Source organism: Poecile atricapillus, chromosome 1 (assembly GCF_030490865.1).
Source record: "Poecile atricapillus isolate bPoeAtr1 chromosome 1, bPoeAtr1.hap1, whole genome shotgun sequence".
In the NCBI taxonomy this organism is placed as follows: domain Eukaryota; kingdom Metazoa; phylum Chordata; class Aves; order Passeriformes; family Paridae; genus Poecile; species Poecile atricapillus.
The window spans coordinates 85,458,041-85,481,664 of NC_081249.1; the positions used below are offsets into that span (position 1 = coordinate 85,458,041).

Sequence of the window (23,624 nt, forward strand, 5' to 3'; positions counted from 1 at the left end):
TGTTTGTATTCTGGGGTGGCTTTCATCTGTTTAGTCTGAATCCTCTTTAGTCTGAACTCCCACTTGCTGTTGCAGTGTGTTCAAACATTGCAAGAGCAATGAGGCACCAACGTGCTTGGGGAGATCAGGACATGCTCACCACATTTCTGCTGATAAAACAATAAAAGTAGGCAATGGAATTGATTCCCTCTCCCCTCCTGGCCTCTCTACCTATGGTTTCACTGAAGTCTTGATGTCCTGCAGCAGATTCTTGAGGTACACATCTTAATCCAGGAGGTCACATTTCCTGAATCAAAAAAGATATCACTCAAAGCTACAAACAATTGCTATAGATTGATAGTAGTCATGTGTCAGTCATCACTGGTACTCAGACTCATAGCCATGCTGAACACAAGTTAAAATGTACCAGCTTCAACTTCAACAAGAAATTTATATGAAGTGTCACTTAATAATATTGGGAGAACTAAAAAAACTCTGCCTTTTGCTACCATGACTGGATTGATGCTTGAAAACTTTTACAGTGCAGTAACTCAGTTGTGATTTGAAACTCAGAGACTCCCTTTTCATTTCTTATTTCCTTGATTAAACCATAAAATGTTAATAGAAGTTATTTTTCTAATGAGGATTTTTCCTCCTCTCTGCTGGGACACAGTCTCCCTGGGCAAAGCTGTACAGGAGTAGGCAAACAGGAAAAGCTCACCCAGAGACTGCACAGAAGCCCATCTCTGTGTTGTAATGTGCTGTAGATAACTCTCACAGAACCACCACAGAAATTATTATTATTGGTAATGCTATTATATCATTATTTTATTATTTGTTCATTATGTGTATTATAGTTTATATATACATATATATATATATACATATATATGTACACACTTTTCTTTTTTTTAATGTGTATTGTAGTATCATTATTTGACTTATTGAATAGCCAAGCAATTTGAGTGACAGCTTGAGGTGAAGATTGGCCCTTGCTCATACAGGTATATGAGCTGGAAACAAAATCACAGAGAGCCCTCCCTTCTGTCCACCCATTTAGGTGAATCTGCTTGAATGAGCAAAAAGAAGGAAGGAAAATCTCTGTGTCCCTCACAGGTTTTTAAAGCCAGAAGCTGCAGTGAGGGCTGTGCAGGGACCTGCTTGTTAAAAGAGGGCTTTATACTGTCATGAAGGGACAGTATACTTATACTGAGGGAAGCTGTCATGCTTCCAGATGAGTCCCTTTGCACTCAGATGTTGAAAGTGGAATTTAACCATTGCAGGCTGTTTTATATTCTCCCCCTGTGTTACAACAGCAACAAAACACGAGCATTTTTATTTCAGTCTACAGTTGCAGGATCATGCTGTGATAGCAAGTGGCTCTTAAATGCTGTAGAGCAGGATTCCCTTGCTTTCTGTCACACCCAGCATATTGTAGACACATATTTGCATATACCAAATTCATTCACATATGATACCTGAACACATGATCAATTTTCTCCTATGCCTATCCATGCATCCAATACTGATGTCTCACATAAAGTTCTGTTCACTCCCAACCCTTCCAGTCATCAGAACACACTCTCAGACACCATCCAGTCCTCTTTCCCACTGTCTGTCTCTATTTATTGATGAAGCATGTGGAAGAAAATAGAAGCTTTTGAAAATTTAACACAGGAAATGACAAAATTGAACCAAGGTAAATGGAAGCACAGGAAATATTTTCAGTTAATAAGACTGGTCAAACTGTAAAGTGGTATTGCAGAGCATACAGAGTAATCTCTAGATCTTTTGTCATTTAAAAGTAGCCTGGACAAGGCATTGATCACTAAATGATGTACCACAACTTTCTTATCTCCATGATCCCTAGTTTCTCTGGGTCACTAGGAGTTATGTTAGACGAAAGTATATTTGAGCTACTGCACTGGCTTTGCTGATCAAAGCTATGGCCCAGCAGATTGAGTCTGTTCTTTTATCAGAGAGAAATGACTAACAGGAGCACAACAGCAAAGCAACTAACACACATAAATGGCTGCTTCATCTGTCTTCAGAGTGCATAACCAGAGGGCCCTAGCATCTCCTTCCAAAACATTTTTGGTATTCGCCTTGCAAGTCTGGAAGGCAGGAGAGATAATTCTGACTTTGAGCATCCACCACCTCAAAAACAGCCAGCATGTCATAAACTTTGCACTAACCCCCTAAAGCTCTGAAGTGACATTTAAAATCCAATACTCCACTGTGAAGCACTTCCCCCCACCTCCTCCCCATGGCTGTGAGGCTGTCACTAAATTGTTTGTTGAACAAGTTCAGTGTTATTGGCCACTGGGGGACTCTGGGTGACCTCTGGCATATTGTGGAACTGTGGCACCTGAATCCAATTTCTCTTCTAGTTTTTTGTTGTTTGGTTTTTTTTTCCTTCCCTTCCTTTTTGTCTTGTTGAGCTGTCAGATAATTGCTGGAGCCAGAACAACTTCATTTCCAGGGAGATGTGTTTTAATAATACAAGTTTGCACTTGTATTATTATATACATCCTGTTATAACTACCCTTCTCTCCATCCCATGGGCACTGTCTCCAGGAATGGTCCTGTTTTCTGCAGTGCCTGTTACAGGCTTTACTGGAGAAGTAGTTTTTGGCATCCCCTCTGGAGCAGCATTTTGGAGGCAGGGGCTGCTCTGGGATGCTCAGTCAGGAAGTGAGCTATAGAGCTGTGCTTTCTGGCAGACCTTCTTCCAAGGACAGTCTGTTTGAGGGACTGGCTCTGCCAGCGTACATTCATTCAGGTAAGGCATCCTGACGTTGGAGGTGTTTTGGCCTGGGCTTGGACCATCACATTGTCTGCATGTCTGTCCATCAGCACCCAATTACATTTTACAAATGTAGTGGTCAGTGTTCAAAGGATCTAATGCAGGGAAAGGAATTGAAGTCTCAAAGACATTAAGCTCTTGAGGCTTTATGAAAATAGATGAGAAATCTGAAAAACGATGAGCAAGAGGAGGAGGAAAATCCTCTTACTTCTCCACACTTGAAAACTGCTTAATGAACTCAACCTCACTATCCCCCTACAGTGATGTACAGTGGCAGGGTGGAGAAGAGACCTGTCCTGTAAGCCCCTGAGTTACTGTTCCTGTTTGGCTCATTCCCAGCCAGGCAGCATCCAGAGCACTGGCCTTGCTGGCACATGGCTCAGCTCTGCTGCCCCGCACACCACCTCTCAGACAACCTGCCTGGAGTGCAGTTGTGCTGGTGGGCACATCCAAATGGAGACTTGTCTCCAGGTGATGGCCATGTGGAATGCAGGGAGGAGGCTGATGGCTGAGCAATGGCTTTGTTAATGGAGAGCTATGGGGTAAATAAAAAGGAGGCTTATAAAAAAAGGGGAGAGCAAGTTTTTACACTGGAAAATAGGGATAGGTCAAGGGGGAGCAGTTTTAAATTAAATCAGTAGAGGTATAGAGTAGATGTTAAGAAGAAATTCTATACCCAGGGAGCAGTGAGGCACTGGCACAGGTTGCCCAGACAAGATGTGGACACTACATTCCTGGAATTGTTCAAGACCAGGTTGGATGGGGCTTTGGGCACCCTGCTCTAGTGGGGGTCATCCATGGCCATGGTGGGGGGGATTAGAAAGAAGATAATCTTTTAGGTCCCTTACAGACCAAGCCTTTCTGTGATTCTGTGATAAATAGGAAGGAGTTAAAAATGAATCATATATCAGAGAAATCATAACTTCCAAACCTTTTGGAAAAAGTAGCTTTCCGCATTGTAAGCCATATGGTGGTAAGAGAAACACCTATCTATCTATAATGGTACACAGATATAAAGAACCTTGGAAACATGTTCACGTATTTCACATCTTGGATCCTTGATGGGAAATTAAAGCTTTCAGTCTCACACTGGAAGGTGGTATTTAAAAACAACAGATGATAGGATCTGGTGATGGTATTTCAAATCCTCAAGAGGTGCCGGCAAAATGTAAGAGGCTATTCAGAGATCCTGGTAATGTGCTGCTCTCCTGAGTTTTGTGCAGAGAGAACAAATGATGAAGGTCGTTCTCTTCTCTCCAAAGGGTTGTTACTAGATAAAGTGAAATGTCACCTAAGGACATCTGATTAAAAAAGACTGTGAGGGAAAACAAACCCAGCATATTTGTCACTCACATCGAGCAACAAATATTGAAATAAAATAGCAATGAATTCCCTTCTTTTTTCTGTAAAACTGGTTTATAGGTGCCTTGGTTTACAGTTGCTAAAAGCAGCAGCAATTTTTAGAGAATAGCACATGCCACTACAGCTTTGGATGGAAATTTTCTGTTTCTTTTCCTTGCCAGTTCTTTGAAATTAGTTCTAAGATTAAATAGAAATGGCAATTTCAAAGTCAGGGATACACTGCCTCTTTGAACTATGTATAATCTGTTTGCCTCCACCCTCTTTATATTCACAGCACAGCATACATGTTGGCTGTGCTCTGGTTTGCTTAAATTTGTTGGTTGGTTTGGTTTTTTTCTGTTGGATGTGTTTACTTTTCCTTTAACAGAATGCTGTTCCCAAATACACTCTTTTATCAAAGAAATGCAATCACAAAGTCATTTCAAAGTCATCCTGGGCTTGTTTTCAAGGTAACAGAGATGCATTTAGTTATTGAAATAGTTGCTAGGTAATAGTTAAGTTCAAACAACGTGGTGTAGTGGAAAGTGAGCCTGCCTATGGCAGGTTTGGAGCTAGATAATCTTTAAGGTTCCTTCCAGCCCAAACCAGTCTGTGATTCTAAGTGGTGGTGAATGTTCAGCATTACAGCTTTGCACATCTCATTTCCTACTTCCCTATGTGAAAAAAAAGGTGGGGAGAGCCCAGAAGTAACGAGTACTCAATAAAAAAACCTTTTTTTTTTTTTGTTTTTGTTCTTGATTAAGACACGTGAAGGTAGGTCTCTGCCTGTGAATTTCGATATAGGGTGGTCCAGATCCACTGTTTTGTTAGGGCAATCTCAGTTGGAAGCACTCATAGAGGATCTTTGCCTAATAATTTGCTCATAATTGAAAACATATTAGAGTTCCTGTAGCTCATCAAGAATAAGGTGATGAAGACAAAATAGAAGGGAAACAGGGGAAATATCTTATAGGAATTATTCATCCATGCCCAGTACTTCCTGATCTCCCCAAGCTCCCTTCCCCAAGGTGATAATCAGTAGATGGTACAATTAATTCCAGGGACTCTTTATCACTCACCTGCTGGTAAACAAGGTGATGTATATATAGATGGCAATACAAAAGTGATCACAGGACATAGCAATGTAGCACAGAAGACCTGATTTACATCCTTGAGTGAGCAGTGATTTGGTATGAGTGCTGAGAGATGCCTTTTCCCATCACTGGTAAATGTTACTGAGGTAAGTTGGAAAGGCAGCATGACATACAAAGTGGTAAAAGGACCACCTAGAGTCAACCCCTATGAGATACACCTGAGAAGAACTCTCCATTTAAACTTCTTTGAAGAGGAAATAGCTAATTACCAAGGCTGTGCAGTGTGCACTTGTTTAGAACAGTTAAATGTTTCAGGGAGCCTAGAAGCCTAATTGTTCCATGTCCATCATCACTGACATCTACATTAATTACGTCCATTTTTTGCATAATTAGAGCACTTGTGCAATTGGCAGAGAAGCTGGGCTCGGCTCCCTATCAGTCTGTTAATTATATTGCTCTCTAGGGGGTGTGTGAGATGCCCCACAGGCAGGATGGAGAAAACCAGAAAGAGCTCCTTTTTCATAGGAAACTGGTTCTTGCTCCACCTGCTATGCTGCCAATCAAAAAGGGAAAAGGAGAAAATACACCAGCCTGCTCAGCACTTTGAACAAAAAAGTAATTTCTGGGAATTGTAATGTTCTACAACCTACAATGTGCTCTTGAAATTGTGTTCCTCTGTTCCCTCATAGTTTTCTCTTTTATCAGTCAAAACTGTGCATAACTTCTGAGCAAGTTGCAATGCTCAATCCTTTATTTTATTTTATTTTTTTAATACTTTATGATTCTTCCCTGGAAATGGCCACCATGAAAATGAGAGTTTATTTCACTTTCATTGTCATGTTTCAAGTCTTGGGTGAGAGGTCCACACTGAAATACCCACATCACCTGAATTGTCTTCTTGCACCCAGGATGTGAATCTCTAGTTCATGGACAGTTTAAGGCAATGTCCTTCATGGGAGTTAAATTTTCTCAAAATAATTGGAATGGAGCAAACTTTGTAGGCTATTTTTAATCCTGGGTGTCATTACATTATTGAACTGAGCCATTGGCAGTGCCAGGAGAGTTTTGTCATAGAATCCTCTTGCTTTTGTGAAATTTGAGCAAATAATTGTTCGTGAAGAGGAGTCGATAAGAAGCCAGCGCTGCCATGAGTTGATGGGAGCATTTCCAGAGCATTTTGCAGTAATGATGAGCTGCTGACTTGCTGTGTGCTTGCTCCATTATACACTAACAGCAAAAGTGACTTTGTATTACACCGGACTGCAAATGACCTGGGCTGGTGTCTCTCAGCAGTTTTGCTTCAATATAAGCCAAGAGTTGAGCATCAGGTATGGTTGGCCTTAACTCAGGGAGCCTGACAAATTGTAGAGGGTTTGCAGGAAATCAGTTTTGGATTTAATGCCTTCCTTGAGTTTTGAACAACCTGCTTTGGCCAGGCTAAAATAGAATACAGAGAGGTTATGGCCACTTTGAGGATCATATAAGTCATGCAGGGCCTTTGAAGGCAGCACAAGAAGTTACAAAGTGGAGTTAAAATAGAAGAAACTTTTACAAATACTTCCATGCTTCACAGAAAATCTGAAAACATTTGGTAAAGCATCATGGCCACGAGACAAATAATTTCTTATATGCAGAAGAACACTGAAACACAACCAAATTATGTGTCCAAACTCAACCCCACACCACTGAGGCAAAAAAGTATTTTTCTACCTTTACATCCTTCAGTCTATGGGATTAAATACAGTTCAGTTTATAGAAACAATGAGCATTAAAGGGGACAACAATGAGATAAGGGAAAAAGATAACATGGGTCCTCATTACATGTTTCCAGAATGTTCTCCTGCTCTCCAGCATCCTAATAATGCCTTTGGGTCATCAGGTTTCTCTTTCTAATGTGTTGTTCTCTTCTTTCTCTCCCTGCTCAGTCCATTTTGGGAGTTCAGTGTGAAGTGCAGAAGCAGCTGAAGGCCTTTGTCACCCTGGAGCGCTTTGAACAAATCTACAGCTCCAGCATCGCTGGGTGCCGGCGCGTCAAGAAGAACAAGAACTTTGCTTCTGGAGGATCCATCTTTGGCAAGGGCGTCAAGTTCGCCATGAAGGATGGGCGTGTGGCTACTGACATCATCAGCGTGGCCAACGAGGATGGGCGGAGGATCGCAGCCATCCTGAACAACGCCCACTACCTGGAGAACTTGCACTTCACCATCGATGGGGTGGACACACACTATTTCATTAAGCAGGGGCCGTCGGAGGGCGACCTATCCATCCTGGGCCTCAGCGGCGGGCGGAGGACCCTGGAGAACGGCGTGAATGTGACAGTGTCCCAGATCAACACAGTGCTGAGCGGGAGGACTAGACGCTACACGGACATCCAGCTCCAGTATGGTGCACTGTGTCTAAACACGCGCTACGGGACCACCTTGGACGAGGAGAAGGCACGCGTCCTGGAGCTGGCGCGACAGCGCGCTGTCACCCAAGCTTGGTCCCGAGAACAGCAGAGACTGCGGGATGGGGAGGAGGGTATTCGCTCGTGGACAGAAGGGGAGAAGCAACAAGTGCTAAACACGGGCCGGGTACAGGGCTACGATGGCTATTTTGTGATCTCAGTGGAGCAGTACCCCGAACTCTCAGACAGCGCCAACAACATCCACTTCATGAGACAGAGCGAAATGGGCAGAAGGTGACAGAGAGGGTCAATGCGGTGACTTCTTGCCAAAGACAGCTACTCTTTTGTGGCCACTTACCTGACTGTGTTGTACTCAATCCTTTTTCTAAACTGAACAAGGTGGGGGGGAGGAAAATAGAATGAGAAGGAATAATACGGTTGCACTGTAACTCATGCAACATTTTTTTTTCCCTCTTTAATTTGGCCTTCACACATTTTTTTTAATGAACAGAAGGTATATTTTGCCGTAGTGTGATCACAGTGAAATTTACTGTCTCTTGTCCTTTTTTTGTTGTTGTTTTTGGCTTTTTTTGTTTATTTTCCCCCCTCTTTATAAGGAATTTGAAGTGGGGAGTTGTCAACATACGTCCTTAGGTGTAAGTGCGAAATGGGTGTCTGTGTTAACTTGTGTCATCCTAACCCTTTCTGATTTGGGGCAGGGAAATAACCTTCCACCTGGAACAGGGGGAGCCCATGGCATGCCAGAGGGCTCTTCCCAGAAAGAAAGGAGATGGAAGACAACGCGGATTCTGATACTCTGAAAGTGACCGTCTGAATCATGTGCCTCAAAAGAGACCTTACAAGTAGTTTTCACGTTTCACTTGGGACATAAGGTGTTTCTTTGGGGGCTCCTGCTGAGCAGAAGTAGATTATAGAGGCAAGGGAGCTGAATATATTACCTTGCAAGATGATTCTCTTCTTTCCTGAACTGGAATAAAAAAAGAAAAAAATCAGTCTTTTTTCATTATGAGAGTAGATACTTTTTGGGGTTTTTTGTGTGTGCACAAATCCTGGTTTTAGTTAAATAACCTAGCAAAAGCCAAGAAAAGGGACTCCTGCTCTATTGAGAAAAGCTAAAATAAATCCTCTCTCATACATAGAGCTGTTCTATAGGTGGATTTAATGCACCCATGTTGTACATTTGCTAATGGCATAACTTCATTAAATGTATAGTGTTTCAGTACATGAGGCTACGTGTTTAACAGTCCACTGTGCTGTATCTGATAAAACCAGTTAATTTTTAGGAAGCTGATTTGAATTTAAAAGTAGTTATAGTATCCCAGTGACATACCACTGAAAATTAGAGCCAAACCCTGCTTTTCCTGATTCTGGAGCTTGTGTATTTATTGGCTGGGAAATGCAGTTTGGAGTAGCATGCTGGCAAGTCGTTTATGACTATGGCAGATAAATGTCTCCTGGGGACTTTGGCAGCAGGGATTTTAAAATGTTTAATAAGTAGCAACAGCTTGTGCGTGGTGGGACAAGAAGAAGAATATTGAAATCAACCCTCTCACTGTTTCATACACGAGCTCAAATTTAATGGAGAGCCCAGTTGACTGTTAGCAGTGACGAGGGGGAGGTTGAATGGAAGTGCCCACTACAGAGAGGACCAAGTGCTTTAATAAGAAACTGCTGACAAAGTTGCTCGGCATGCTAATGTAATTTTTATTCACATAACCTCTGTGCTCTGGTATTTGCAAGAGTCCTTGAAATTCAAGGGAGCAAGGAGATGAGCTCAGCATCCTCTTCCCTGCCTAAAACAGTCCTGTGTTTTTCCTGCAGGCAGAAGTGTTGCCCCGCCTCTCAGTGGGTCTCTGGCTGGAGGTGGCCAACCCTGGTCCCACACAGGTGTTTCTATCACACTGATACCTGCTCATGTCCTGACTCTACGAGCTCTCTTGTGTCTCTCTGGGAACAGCTCAGTCCTGGGGTTGTTTTTGGTTTTTTGGTTTTTTTTATTCCATCCACTTTGGCTTTTCCCAGTTCTGCAGAGAGATAACCCGAGACATGCAAATCCATGCCAAGGCTGTTTCCTTACTCAGAGTCCTACAATGCACCTGTGTACTCAGAGGCAGCTCTTCTGCACTCATGCCACCACCAGTGCCATCCTGCAGCACAGACTGACACTCCTCTGCAGGATCTCACCCTGAGATACAGTGGGGGCGTGTGTTGGCCACTCAGTCCTTGAGCAGCGAAACATTGGCAGCCCCGGTGCTCTCACGGTTTCTCTGTAGATGCCGGCTGCCAGCTCCGTCTGCCTTGCCTGTCTGTTCCCGGGTGCTTGCCAGGAGGAAGGTGTTGGGATGGAAATTCCCCTAACAGACTGTTCCTTCTCCAGTTCCAAATCCCTAATACCTTTGGCTGCGTGGCCATGACCAGCAGTATGGGTTTGATTTCTGGTCGTATCTCCTGCTTGCAACAAGGGTGATGGTGCTGGAGCTGTGTCTCAGCTCTGTACTCTGTACCACCACCCCTTGCAGCACACAAACTTCATTACTTTGGCAGGAGTGAGCCACAGGCAGTTGAAAAGGGTATCCAGTTCTGGCAGAGCCAGGTGGGAGAAGACGTGTTGGCCAGACCCGCTCCAGGCTTTGGCAAGGGAGCTGTTGCTTTGGCAGCTGCCTGACAAGGATGGTTAAAAGGCCATGGCGTTGCCACCTGTATGGCTGGTGTAAAGTGCTTGGTAATCCTGGGTTGCCCTGAGGATGCACAGGTGGGGGTCAGGGGCAGTGTTAGCCAAACCAGCAGTAACCACCTTCTCAAAGGAAGCACCACCTTCTTGCCAGTGCTGTCCAGCTCCCTGCTTCCCTCTCTCCAAGTCACACCATGGACAAATCCTTCTTAAAACCTCAAAATTTTGATGGCTGTGAGTGTCTCAAACAGCATGAATGGAACAAAAAGAGACCTGCAGGAAGCAGGGTCAAAAGGTATGATCCCCTTACCTTTAGGGCAGAGAGAGCTCGATGTGCCTCCCCTTTACATTACCCCACTCTGAGCAGCTCCGAAGAGAAGTGGTGCTTCTGTATTTATCCCCATCCAGGTGTTACAGTGCTAAGAGGAGCAGTGCAAGAGTAAACGGGCTGTGTTTCCACAGAGCCAAGAAAAGGGATTTGAGTGTAAAATATTCATACTGGAACCCTGCCAGCCTGAGATGGCACCTCTACAGCCTTACACAGACTCTTCAGGTTATTACATGAGCTAATGACTTTGAGGAGTTCTCCTGTATTTCAAGAGTCTCCCAGCCCCACTACATTTGTCCAGCATGCCCAGAGCCAGGAGCCCAGAGCTCTGTGCCATGGCCAAGGCGAGACCCTCGGGTTGCATTTCTCTGCATCCTCAAGCAGCACTGGGATGTGACTGCACTTCTTTGCCTGCCAAGTCCATGATGGTCTTCTCCGGGGCCTGCACCTGGTGTGGGAACTATGGACATTGTGTCAAAAAGGGGAAAAAATATATATGTAAAAGTATATATATGTATATGTTGCTCCTTTCTATCAAAACAAAAACTTTAAAGGTATGTGCTGTCTAATATTGGGGACAAACCTGTACAAAGATGGCTACTACATTCCTGAATCCTCAGCCTCTGTGAAAGCTTTCCACTTCACCTAGATGGCAAAATTACATTTTCAGTCCTGAAGTCCCAAATTTACCCCTTCATTAGTGAAAAATGCTTTTTCTACAGGATCTCAAGTGCATTTCCGTGGAATGGGCTGTGAATACAAAGAGTTGTGCCCTCATCAAAGATCTGCACTCCGCTATCCACAAGTATTTCTACTCTACTGATGGCCCCATATCCCCTTCCCAGCCTTTTTGGTGTCCTTTTTGCCTCCCCATGGGACCATTCTGGCTGCCTGACCCTTCTTGCTCTGCTTGTGTGCAGAAGTGTAGTAATCCATTGCTTCCATAAGACTGGAAGATCCTGGGTGCCAATCTCACAGCACTAACCCCCCATCATAGGATCAGAGACTGGTTTGAGTTGAAAAGAACCTTAGAGATCATCCAGTTCCAACCCCCCTGCCATGGGCAGCGACACCTTCCACTAGACCAGGCTGCTCAAAGCCCCATCCAACCTGGCCTTGAACACTTCCAAGGATGGAACATGCACAGCTTCTCTGGGCAACCTGTGCCAGTGCCTCGCCACTTTCACAGGAAAGAATTTCTTCCTAATACCTCATCTGCTCTCTCTGTTTAAAGCCATTCCCCTTTGTCCTATCACTCCATACCTTTTTCCAAAGTCCCACTCAAGCTCTCTTGTAGCCCCTCAGGCACTGGAAGGGTCTCTGAGGGCTTCCCAGAGTCTTATCCAGGCTTATTCCCAGCTCTCTCAGCCTGTCTCCATAGCAGAGATGCTTGAACCCTCAAGTGTCTTAGCAGCCTCCTCTGGGCTTGCTCCAACAGCTCAGCATCTTTCCTGTGTTGGGGCCCCAGAGCTGGATGCAGTGGGATCCCCGTGGGATCTGGTTAGGGCAGAGCAGGGGTGCAGAATCTCCTCCCTCGCCCTGCTGCCCACACTGCTGGTGATGCAGGCCAGGACATGTTTGGCTTTCTGACCTGTGAGTGCACACTGGTGGATCATGCTGAGCTTCTTGTCCATGGATACACTCAAGTCCTCCTCCCCAGGATTAGTCTCAATCCATTCTCTGCCCAGCCTGTATTTGGGATTGCCACAGCTGAATTTCATGGGGTTCACACAGGCCCACTATTCAGGCTTGTCAAGGTCCGTCTGGATGGCATTTCTTCTCTCCAGCATGTCAACAATTGCTCTAGATGCTGTTTCAGAGGCCTGTTCAAAGGCATGGCAGACAATCTCCTGGGGAAAATGTCCCTGTGATTTAAATCTCAAGTGCTTTAAGGTTTGATTTTGAGAAGTCGTGTTCTTTCTTGATTCCCAAAAAGAAGACCTCACCAAAAAGAGTTCCCCATCAAAATACAGAGGTGTAACTTCACTTACTTTCAACTCTGATCTTGTTTCTAGTGTAAAGGGCGGTGAGAAGGATCCTGACCAAATCTCACAGCTCAGAGGAGAAAATCCAGTGCTCTGGAGCAGAGGCTGCATCTCTCAATGAGAGCAATAAGGAGCAACAGCTCAAGTCTTCAGTAGCTGGAGCTGGTACTGAAACATGCTCCATTTGAAGGGACAACAGTGATGGGTCCTGCTTGGTGTGGCATACAAACATGAGCAGTGCCATGAGGACTCTGCAGCTGAAAAACATCCTGTGTACTCAGCCCACGGGGAGAGGAGCAAGACTAATTAGGCATCACGAGAAATGCCACGTTTGTTTCCTCTGAGATCTTTATTTTATTTTTTTCCCTTTCAACTGAAGATTGGCACTTGGAAAAATCATTAAGCAGTGGTGACCGGAGGGAATCATGCAGCTCATCATATCTTTGTCATCACAGCTATTGATCAGAGCCACAGTGAAAATGGGCCAACAACACCAGGCGAGAGCTGATGAGATGAAGGTCATTAAGAGCCCGGTGCTTGATTCAGGTTTAGAAGACACAGATGACTGGGAGCAGTCCCTGAGACACCATTTGGCTGTAACTTAGGAACAGTGAGGGATTTCTGTAATATATCTGTAGTTGCTTTATTGAGCGTAGGGACCGGCATGAAATTCTGCTCAGTCTATTATACAGACAGTGTAACCAGAATAAATCAAAATTGTTCAAAAAAATAACAATCTAATAAAGTACTTTTTCAGCTGTGACTTGTAAGTGTCACCGTGATGGATGGCAGCGCAATCCATTATGCAAAGACAAGGCTCTTAACATGAAATTTTAGAATTCAATTTTACGATTTACAGAGAGGGCCCCCCTCATATTTACGGCACAGCAGTCTGTTTTGATTCAATCCTGGCGTAATTGAAACCAGGGCCAGGGATCATGGTTAGTCCTGTGGCTCCTTTTTAAAAGGGGAGGAGAAATGACTGCCTATGACATTAATAGTGGAGCTAAGCAGATCACTTTGCTTGTTAAATCTTACTCACTTTATCTCCTCGCCCTGGTGGCACTGCCAAATCTGGTCAATATGAACACTGTGCCTCCATGTCAGGGATGCATTTGATGGGGTAAAATCTGGCTGCCATGTGGCCAGCAGCATCCTCCATCCCACGGTGAGCATGGCCTGGGGCATTTTTGCTCCTGTTACTACAGTCCTCTACAAGACAAGCTAGTTTTTCAGTACCTCTTTTTATTATAATCACTCATTTTATTATGATCACTAAATAGTCCCCTGTTACACCAAAGAATTTTCATGAGTTTTATAAAAATTAAAAAAACCCCACTGCTTTCTTGGGGTTTTTTTGATTCTTTTATTTGTTTGTGTGTTTTGGGTTGGTTTGGGGTTTTTTTTCATCTCTTGAATATATTTAAATAATATTACTTGCAACTGTAGAGCAGACTTCAAACAGACACCACGGGGCATGGAGGGCCCTGTTCAGGACCCCACTTCTTCCTCCTGGATGTCCTGGGAGCCATTTCCTGTGGCAGTTTTCCATCCTCTGCCACTCCAACCAAAAGCAACCCGGCCCACCCAAGGGAAACCTTTTGTGTTTCTTTCCTACTCTCCTTTAATTACCATAAAACTTTGTGTTCCTGACCAAGTGTTACATAGCTCAGCTGTTAACTCCCATTCCAGAGGTCAATGCTTTCTGGGGAGCATAGAAAATCACAAATGAAACTTAACTAAAAATATATACATATATATATAATTTTTTTTTTTCCTTAGAGATGGAAACTGTTCAAGGAAACAATAAAACTTTTAAAAAAGAAAAATAAAGTGTTTGGACAGTTTGAAGATGTTATTGAAGTAACCAATCAAAGAATCACACTTTTCTATTAAAAAGAAAAATGTTTATTTTGTGAGAGGACTTCTAATGCAGCTCCAGCCGAGAAGAGGACTTTGTATCAAAGCTGCATCTGTAAGCCCAGCACTGAAGACTCTTGTCATTACCCTGTGTAATAATTTTCCTGAAGTCTGGAACTAATTTTTTGAGAAATTTTTTTTCTCGATACTTTGTGTTTCTAATACTGTATTCTTGACTGTGTAAATACAACCAGGCTGTAAATAAGTGCAGATGTAGATACCTTCTAGGAAAAAAAAAAAAAGCAAACAGACAGAAATGACCATGTGTAGCCTTCAGTGACAAATAAAAGAATATTTTGTGTTTATATAGTGTTTCTTTTTTTTTTTTTTTTTCTGTGAAAGTGTTGGAATCCTTCATCCCAGCTCTTTGGTCTTTACATGGAAAATGGACCTGGCAAAAGAGCTGGCCAAAATGTCTCCCCCACTCTTCAAATGCACTGAAGGTGCATTTCCCACCTGTACCTAGGGTATGGGATTGCAAGTGCCCAGTGCTTTGGCAATCCAGGAGGCAATGCTTGGGATTCAGAGCCTCTTGGAGACACTGAGGGAGCCCCCATTCCAGTAGAAAGGTAAGCTAACTAAGAAGCTATGCTATGAACTCAAAAAAATGCTTAACAACTCAAGATAGCATTAGGTTTAGTGATATGGCCAGCAGAAACCAGTGCATCATCCTCATTCATGCAGAGGGAGAAGAGAAGCTGCTGCAGCACATTCCACATTGACCCAGGAAAACCCTCATGTGATCCTTGATACCACCTGGTCCACCCCACTGGCAGCTTGTTCTGATGCTTTTCAGAAAAAGATGCAGAATAACTTCAGAAAACGGGCTGAAAACATGTGTGCTCAGAAAACATGTGTTGAGGGAGGTATTCTTGTGTGATCCTTGGGGACAGCCTAATGGGAAGATGAAGCATAGTACTGCGTAGTGATCACTGGAGGAGGAGCCAAGAGTTGCTATCCAGCTTTACTGCCTCAGCATCATTCTGCTCTCCAAAACCAGGTGAAATTGGGTCTTCTAGAGTAAAGCTTAGTTCTGTGTGGAATCCCTCCCCTCTGGAGGTAGATGGATGTGATAGGGGAAATAAACAGCATCTCTCTCCCTTGACACCAGGCAGAACCACAGGAACCAGCTGCATGCATGCATGTCTTGAGCGAGGTGAGAGGGGAGTCCAGCTGTTGGTGGATATTGATGCCTGCAAGGTTTCCCTAAGGTTTCTACCCTTACATGGCCATTCCTTGTGGGATGTTATCTTTTCCACCAATGTGACTTTTCTTTCAGGGCCCCGTTCCACAGCCTTCATTTTCCAACAACCAGATCTAGTGCAGCTCCTTGAGGCATCCTGCAAAGCAAATGTTCCCTTGACACCAACCAAGTCCCCTCTCTGCTCTTCCTGTGCTATGCTGAGCAGGATGGACTCCTGCAGCCTCATGGCACAAAGTCCATTTTCCAGCTGCTGGATAGTTTTCATTTTTCCATCCTCTGGCATGCTTCTTCAGCAGGACAGCTTCACTTACCTTGTGCACAAGGCAGGGTCTCGCTCCTATGTGAGAATTGATGGAGATTTTTATCTCCAAGGAAGGTGTTGGAGGTTGTCTTCTTTTTTGCCCTTGAAGGTGGCTACTGAGATAATTACACAGCAATCCTGATGTCCTCCCAAGCCCCTGGCTTTTCACAGGTCTGGTCTGGTCTCGTTTCTCCAAATGAGATGCCTTAGTTTGCATCAGGCTGTTACTCATGTGCCTTTTCCTGAGTTGTGCTTAGCCAGGGAATTCAGATCCCCCTGCGATGGTGACCAGCCACCCTCAGTACCCGCCATCCCTCACTTCCTGTGCCACTTGCAGTTTATCAACGAAAAAGAACCAGCCTTAAATCATTGATAATTTTATTGAAATGCACTGCACCAAGGACTAATCCCTGAGAGTAGCCAAGGAAACAGCAACGTTTCAAGTTGTGGGCGAACCAGGTTAGCCTCTGCCTCGTGTGGCTGATCCAGATAAGCCCAATATTTTAATCAAAATATTGTGGTAGTAAATCAAGTGCTTTTGGGAGGGCCACCCTGCCATGCCAGTCCAATAGGCCAGGGCAGACTTATCACATCATGTCTTTAATAGGGGCCATAGCCTGAGGACTGGCTTATCTTTCAGAACACTACAAGGAGACTCTCCTTGATTTTAAGGTGGGAGCACAGAACAAAATTGTCCTTCATTCCCATGGGAAAGCAACTATAGCCTCAACCATGGACCACATCTCATATATAGTTGAAAAGTACTAAAACCAAAGAATGGTGATTATATTTGTCTGGGAGAAGTGAGCACAAGCAGGTAGAACAGGTAGAACACAAGCAATGTGCCTTCAGGTGGGTCATCCCTCCAGGAGTAAGTGCTCCAGCCTCATGACCCTTCTCAGGGCCAAAATGGTGCCGCTGGCTGGCGCAGCACATCACATCACATCTCACAGCTCGCCTGAGCAGGGGTCCCTCCAGGGCTGTTTAGCCCTGCAGGTGTGTGTTGTGAGATGGTGCATGTGCCCATGCACTGCTAAAACAGCACGGGCAGGTAAATCCCGGCTGCAGCAGCCTCCCTTCCCTCCCCTGCACAGCATGGGCAGGGCACTGCTGCAGCCCCAGCCTGGGCAAAGTCCAGGGCTGCAATCCAATGCTCCCAATGCCTTTGGCTCCTCCACAAAGGTGTAGGCTACAGATAGAGAAAAGCTGAGCTGCTGCTGAGAGCGGGGACAGAGACTCTTCTGCAAAAAGCGATTTGGTTTAAAAAATTAGCTGGTCATTAATCCATCCCTTTGAAACAACTGATTTCAGTCTTCGTCAAATCATGGCAGTTCTGGTTTGAAACACTCATTTTTAGGTGGTGACCTTTTGCAAAGAATTTTTCAGGGCAAAAGAATGCATTCCTCTGAATGCAGCCTGCTGAAACAATGACAGTCCAGGCAAGGGAACCTCATGAATTATTGTGAGCTGGATGCTTTAAAAGCATTTCTTGTGTTCACTCTAAAAAACTGCTCCAACCACCAACCCACTACATAAACCACAAAATTCAACACCTCCTTCTCCTCCACCATAGTGTTTGCAAAAAACACAAGCTTGCCTACGCCCAGCCGGCACATCCTTGTCAGGATTTACTCAGAGAAGGATGTAAAGGAATATAGGAACAGGGTAGGCACTGCATCCTTATTGTTAACAGCACAGCATGCTAGGGCTTAAAACCAGCTCATCTCCCACTCTCTGAATTAAATGAAATAGAACCACAGGCAAAACACGGCTCTGAGCTTGGACTTCAACCTGCTGCACTACTCAGTCTGCTTGAGCATCTCCAAGCCTCTCTCTCAAGAAACAATGGAGTTTTTTAACCCAAAGCTCAGAAAACATTTTCTCACCCCAGGGTTTCTCAGGCAGGAGTCAGTGTGCAGCTAATTACAGCGACTGTTCAGCAGAGCCACACTGCCAGTGAGATGCTCCAAACCAGCGAGACTGTGAGATGGCTTTGATTTCTGCCTCCAAGAGCAGGAGATGAGAGGGATAAGTTAACTCATTGCTGTGCTGTTATTTTCCATCCAGAAGACACTCATGTCCTCCAGGAGCTGTATGCAACCAGACCTCATCATAGAATCACAGAATCTTTTAGGCTGGAAAAACCCTGTAAGACCATTGAGTCCAACCATTAGCTGTCAAGTCCACCACTAAACCATGTCCCCAAGTGCCACACTTTCACATCTTTTGAATCCTTTCAGGGATGGTGACTCCACCACTTCCCTGGGCAGCTGGTTCCATTGCCTGACAAGACTTTTGATGAAGAATTTTTGGTGAACTTCCTTGCAGCAGTGACAGTTTTGGGCCATTTCTGGTGGCGGCTCAGAAAAAGGAGCCGTCAGCCAGCCAGCAGCAGCAGCAAGGAGGGAAGTTCTAGAAACAAAGTGGATAAGGAGGAGCACAAAGAAAAATCCAGTGTTGCACTGGACACATGTAGAATGTTACCTGAAGGATCTCAGCATGCCTGGGTTTTGGTCCAGGAGCCTGAAATGGCAGCTGTAAGAGGTTAGAGTGTTCTACCTGTCATTTTGGACATGTGCTGCACTTGATTTAGAGCTCTCTTCAGTACATTCTTGCTTGGGTCAGCTCTGCACGGGGGCAAAGAGCTGGGCCAAGAGGATTCTGTGGATGGCATTGCTCTGCCTCTCCTCCAGACCCCCCCCAGTGCTCGCTTGCCTCTGGATGTTATGCCAAAAAAACCCACCTCCAGCATTTGATAAGGCAGCACCAAGGGAGGTGTCCTGCGTGCCCATGGCCTTGGGAAGCTTGGGGTTTCACACCTCCACAGCACACAGACACACCAAGGTGTGCTGTGCACAGCCTGCAGCTAAAACAGAGCTGTATATTGCCACAGAAATATCTGTGCATATAGAAATAAGTGTGGCTTTTCCAGAGAAGCAGCTTCAAGATGTATTTTCACATATTTATACACATTTAGAAGATTCTCCCTCCCTTCCTGTGCTCCCCCCCCGCCATTGTCACAAAGTCACACTCCCATCCCTGCTCTACTCCCTCCCTGCAGGTGCACTTTGAGCAAGCAAAGCACCGTGTGATTGCTCTGTGCCCTACATCCCCAGGTCTTGTCATCTGGCAGCTTTTCTAAACACGGCTTTCTTCCTCTCAGCAATTCTGTGGGGACCTTGAGAAGTGACTGCAGCAAACATGCCCTGGCACTTCAAAGTTGGAGGGCTGACGACTCTTGAAATGCACTTTTCTACTTGTCTCTTTTTTTTTCCCTCTATATTCCCCTCACACGTCTAACAACACCATCTGTTCTGGCACAAGCTCTGGCTCTGGCCTTGAACCCGTGCAAGAGAGTGATCTGGGTCCAAGGATGTTTTCAATATTTTCTATGATCAAGCAGGGAAGAGAAGAGACCTCTATGAAAACCCTTGGGAAGACATAAAAAGCAGTCCTGTTTTAACACCTCAACATAAAAATACTTAGAGATGGCCAAATTCCTCCCCCTAAATTTAGTTTTCTAGTGCAAACACGTAGAAGAACCCACTGCCACACACTCCTGTACAACCAACAAAGAACAAGTGATTGAGGTCTCAGGTGAGCTGGTTGTCTTCTGGCCATGCCCCTGTCCAAGGAACCAGCATCCTCAGGAAAGTGGATGAACTGGCTCTACAGTAAAATAAAGTCAGTGGAACTTGATGGAGAAAACCCAACCCAACATTTTGAACTCAGGCTTTTCATCTTTTATTTTCCACTCCTGGAATAAGAAATGTAAATTCTCCCCAGCATCCTAGCAGGAAACATGCTGTGAGGAACTCAGCTCCTAAACCAGCCAACGGGATGAAATTACAAAGCCAAAAATATCTTTCATAAAGGTCCTCATTCAGGAATGGGCTGAAGTACTCATTTCAGCTGGGACTGGAATGAGCATCAGAGCCCCACTTGTCCTTGCTCAGACACTTGTATCTCAACTTCTTCCTTTTTCTTTTCTCCATCTCTGGCTGCTGCCTGCCTCCTTCCCTCATCCCAGTGCCTGTGACCTTCAGTGCCCCATTAACCCTCATTTTACACCCCTCTGTGGGTTTCTCAGAGACAGGAGCCCACAAAACAGCATGCCCACCCCACATTTAGAAATGTTTCTTTTCTCTCCTTACAAGACCTCCTTCCTTGTGTGTTCAGACTCCATTGCTGCTTGTGTTCCCTTTGTTTGCAGTGGATTTATGCCTCTCTAGGCACTCAGAGGCCTGGAGTCCAGCTGACATCAGTGGCCTTACAGTCACAACCAGCACCTGAGCCAGCCACAGCAGCTGCACCTGAAACAGCCTCAGAAAGGCTGGCTTGCAGCACAGCCTGTGCTGCTTTTAGACAGCTCCTCTGCCAGCTGCCATCCAAATCCCCGGACTGATGAAATGTTAATGGCTGGTAATTTCCAGGGTTTACAGCAGAAGAAAGAGGCTGGGCTAGGCACCTCCTGTGTCTACGCTGATGAGCTGAATTTCAGCATCCTGCTTTCAGTCCTTTCCTGGTGCAGTTGCTGCTCTTCTGAAAGTGGAGAAGAAAAGAGGCCAGGTAGAACTGGAAGGGACAGTTTGGACTCTTTGGCTAAACAATGGTAAAAAGCCCAAAAAAACCATTCAGCTCTCAACAGAATGACATGGGGATGTTTTAAAAAATTTTATTCTTTTACCACAAGCGAATCTTTGTAACAAAAAGGCTGATATACAAAGAGGATTTCTTTAAATAGCACTTAAATGTGTAAAAACACTCACTTCCCTTAATCCATAAAGGGAAAAGTCATGTTTTGATATTCCTAGAGTTTTCCTGGAAATTCCTCCTGAATCTATTCGAACATAACTCAAACTCACAAAGCATACTGCTTGTCCTACACGTCACTTTGACAAACATGTTTGTGCTGCAAACACCGTGGTTGTTACCTGTCAGTTTGTGTGTAAGGGGATAAAATAAGAGGTTTAGAGCAATCATTTCCCCTTTAACATCTTCTTCTCTTGAAAGAAAATCTTGAGGTGTTTGTCAGCCTAAGTTTTGATATTTGCTCTGCCAATGGATCAAACTACCCTGATAATACAAAGGAAATAAAATCAAAATATATGACATCTTTGGATAAATCTCTTTTCTTGAAAATAATTTAAATATAAAAAAATAACATAGCTGAAGCCTGCAGAAAATGTCCAGTATTCCAATTATTTGAGATAAATTCTACATAGCCCATATATTTTTTTTTTTTTAATATGAGTTTATTTTGACATGATCTATGCATTTCCAGCTGCTGGAAAGGAGAAAAAAAAAAAATCATTCCCAAGGCCATTCAAGATAAGCCATAGTTTCCTATCTCTTTTGACTGAAAATACCAATGAAACTTCTTCCAGTTATTCCCCATCTTCCTCTGGTCTCTTCTTATTAGTCTTATCATTTTAGAGCCTCCTTTGATATATAACCCCTTTATGTTGTGCAATGATAAATCAAAATAAAGTGCACCACTGAGTGATTTTATTGTTATTAAAAGGTCAGCGGTAGGAGGGTCGCATCCTATCACATATCCTAGAGAATTAATGGGAGGTGCATTAAAAAAAAGGAGGCACTGTGCTTCTTGAATATGTTTAAAAGCTACAGCATCCCCACAGCTGGGCTTTGTGGTGAATCTTGCAACACAGTGTGGCCCAGGCTGCAAAGGCTGCAAGAAGCACGTCCCTGTCCTTTGCAGGGGGCTGCAAATGTCATCCCTGGCTAATGGGAACACTGAATTAGTGACGAGGTCTCTCGTGTAGAAGGTGATGTTTCCCCGCCACCTTTCAAGAGATCAGGGCCCGTCAGGCGTCACCAGACTCTGCATTATCCCCACCACAGCCCCCTGCTGCCCTGCCCTGCTGCCTTGGCAGGAAGGGTGGTTTGGGGACATGAAAACCTTCTTCAGAGGGCTTATCACTCCCTCTCTCACACAGCAGTGACCTCTGGAATACTCATTTAGTTAGCATGTATTAAGGACCTGTCAATAAGCTCTTCCGGAAAGTGATTTTAAATACATCACTGTGCCTTTTCCCATCACTTGCATGAATGCAATGGTCTGACCCTGCTAGAGCTTAGCATGATGCCCAGGAGAACATCCTCCAGAGCATCAGATTTTATTCCTCTCTGTATTTCAGGAGCAGCAATCTGAGCGCTGCCAGGTCAGGGCAGAAGGTGTCCAGCAGCAGCTGAAGACAAAAAAAAGACAAGGTAAGAAAATGCACAAGAGGCAACACAGAAGGGAATATGGAAAATGTGTGGTTCCTGACTACCTAAGAAAAAAGTTGATGAAACACTCCCTCATAGTGGGGATTGGCAAAATAAAGGGTTGGATTTCCCCTCCCTCAAGTTGCAACTTGCTCATTTTAGAAAAACAAACAAACAAAAAAAAAAGGGCAAAGAAAAATTAAGTTGTTCATGATTGTACATTTTCAGGTTTTTACACAGCTCCTTTTAAAAAAAAAAAAAAAAAATCCTCTTGTTTGGATGGAAGAAGTCACCAGAAATCAATAACCAGACACAAACACTGACAGAATTAACTCTGAAGCACAGGCAAGTCAAAACCCCCAAATCCCTGTGTGCACTGGGGAGCGTGGCACAGGCTCAGACCTCCTGTCCTACCAATTTGGGCAGCAAGAGGTTATCAACCACCCTTACCTCTCCCCTTGCTGTGCCTGATTTCTGGAGCAAACCAGCTGCCAGATGTGCAGACACCCAGCAGATCTCCTGCCCCCAGAAACTGCCCAATTTTCAGTGACTTTGCCTCATTCTCGTGTGCTCTGCCACCAGACGTGGTGCACAGAGCTGCAGGAGTTCAGCTGTGTGCAGAGAGGTCCACGCTGGCCTCGGGAGGGCGGGGATGTCAGGTGCGAGCAGAGCAAGCAGAGGAAGGAGAAATTACCGGGGAGGTGGCAGATGCCTCGTCCCCACCGGCCGTGAATTAACAAAGCACAACAGAAACACATCACATGGTGTTTGCTCAAAAATGGCTGGGGTGAGCTATTAACACTTCATTAATACGTGATGAAAGGCAAATTTAGAGAGCTCCCCAAAGTGACTGAGAACTCCGAGCGGCCCATAAATGTAATGATAATGTAATGTAAATAAGGCTGCGGAATACAAAGGTTGGGAATTAGCGTGTGATCTAACAAAAGCAGCTGTATATTACCAGAAATGCATTCTCCATCTTCCCTCCACCTTCCCCAGTTTCGTGCAAAAGGTGATACTGGAAGATTATAAATTGCAAGAACAAAATTTTCCATCTTCTGGGAAAAAAAATAAAAAAAATAAAAATGAAGAGCTGAAGTGGAAAAAATACAGGTTTATATAGATACATCAAAATCTCCCACATTTGCTTTTAGTGGGTTTTTTCCTTTCCCCTCCTCCCCACCTCCACCCTGCCCTGCTCCCTGGCTATTTCTGCAGAAAAAGCAGGGACAGAAAACACAGCAGTATGCAGAGGACACAGTCCTAGCACTTCAAAAATTGGAATTGATGTGTTTCTTTGGACTATTTTGAAACAGTATCAGTCCTTATCTCACTAAATATTTTACAGCTGTGCCCC

At 44.4% G+C, this 23,624-nt stretch overlaps 1 protein-coding gene across 1 annotated transcript in view; it reads left to right on the forward strand.

Annotated features, from left to right (window-relative positions):
• The window catches only part of TENM4 (teneurin transmembrane protein 4), a 349,338-nt gene extending 340,507 nt beyond the window's left edge, over positions 1 to 8,831 (forward strand). Inside the window, exon 30 of the mRNA XM_058863767.1 lies at positions 7,146 to 8,831. Coding sequence (XP_058719750.1) covers positions 7,146 to 7,904 — 759 coding nt within the window. The 3' untranslated portion in view covers positions 7,905 to 8,831. The remainder of the gene's footprint in view (positions 1 to 7,145) is intronic.
• Positions 8,832 to 23,624: the final 14,793 nt, after the last annotated feature.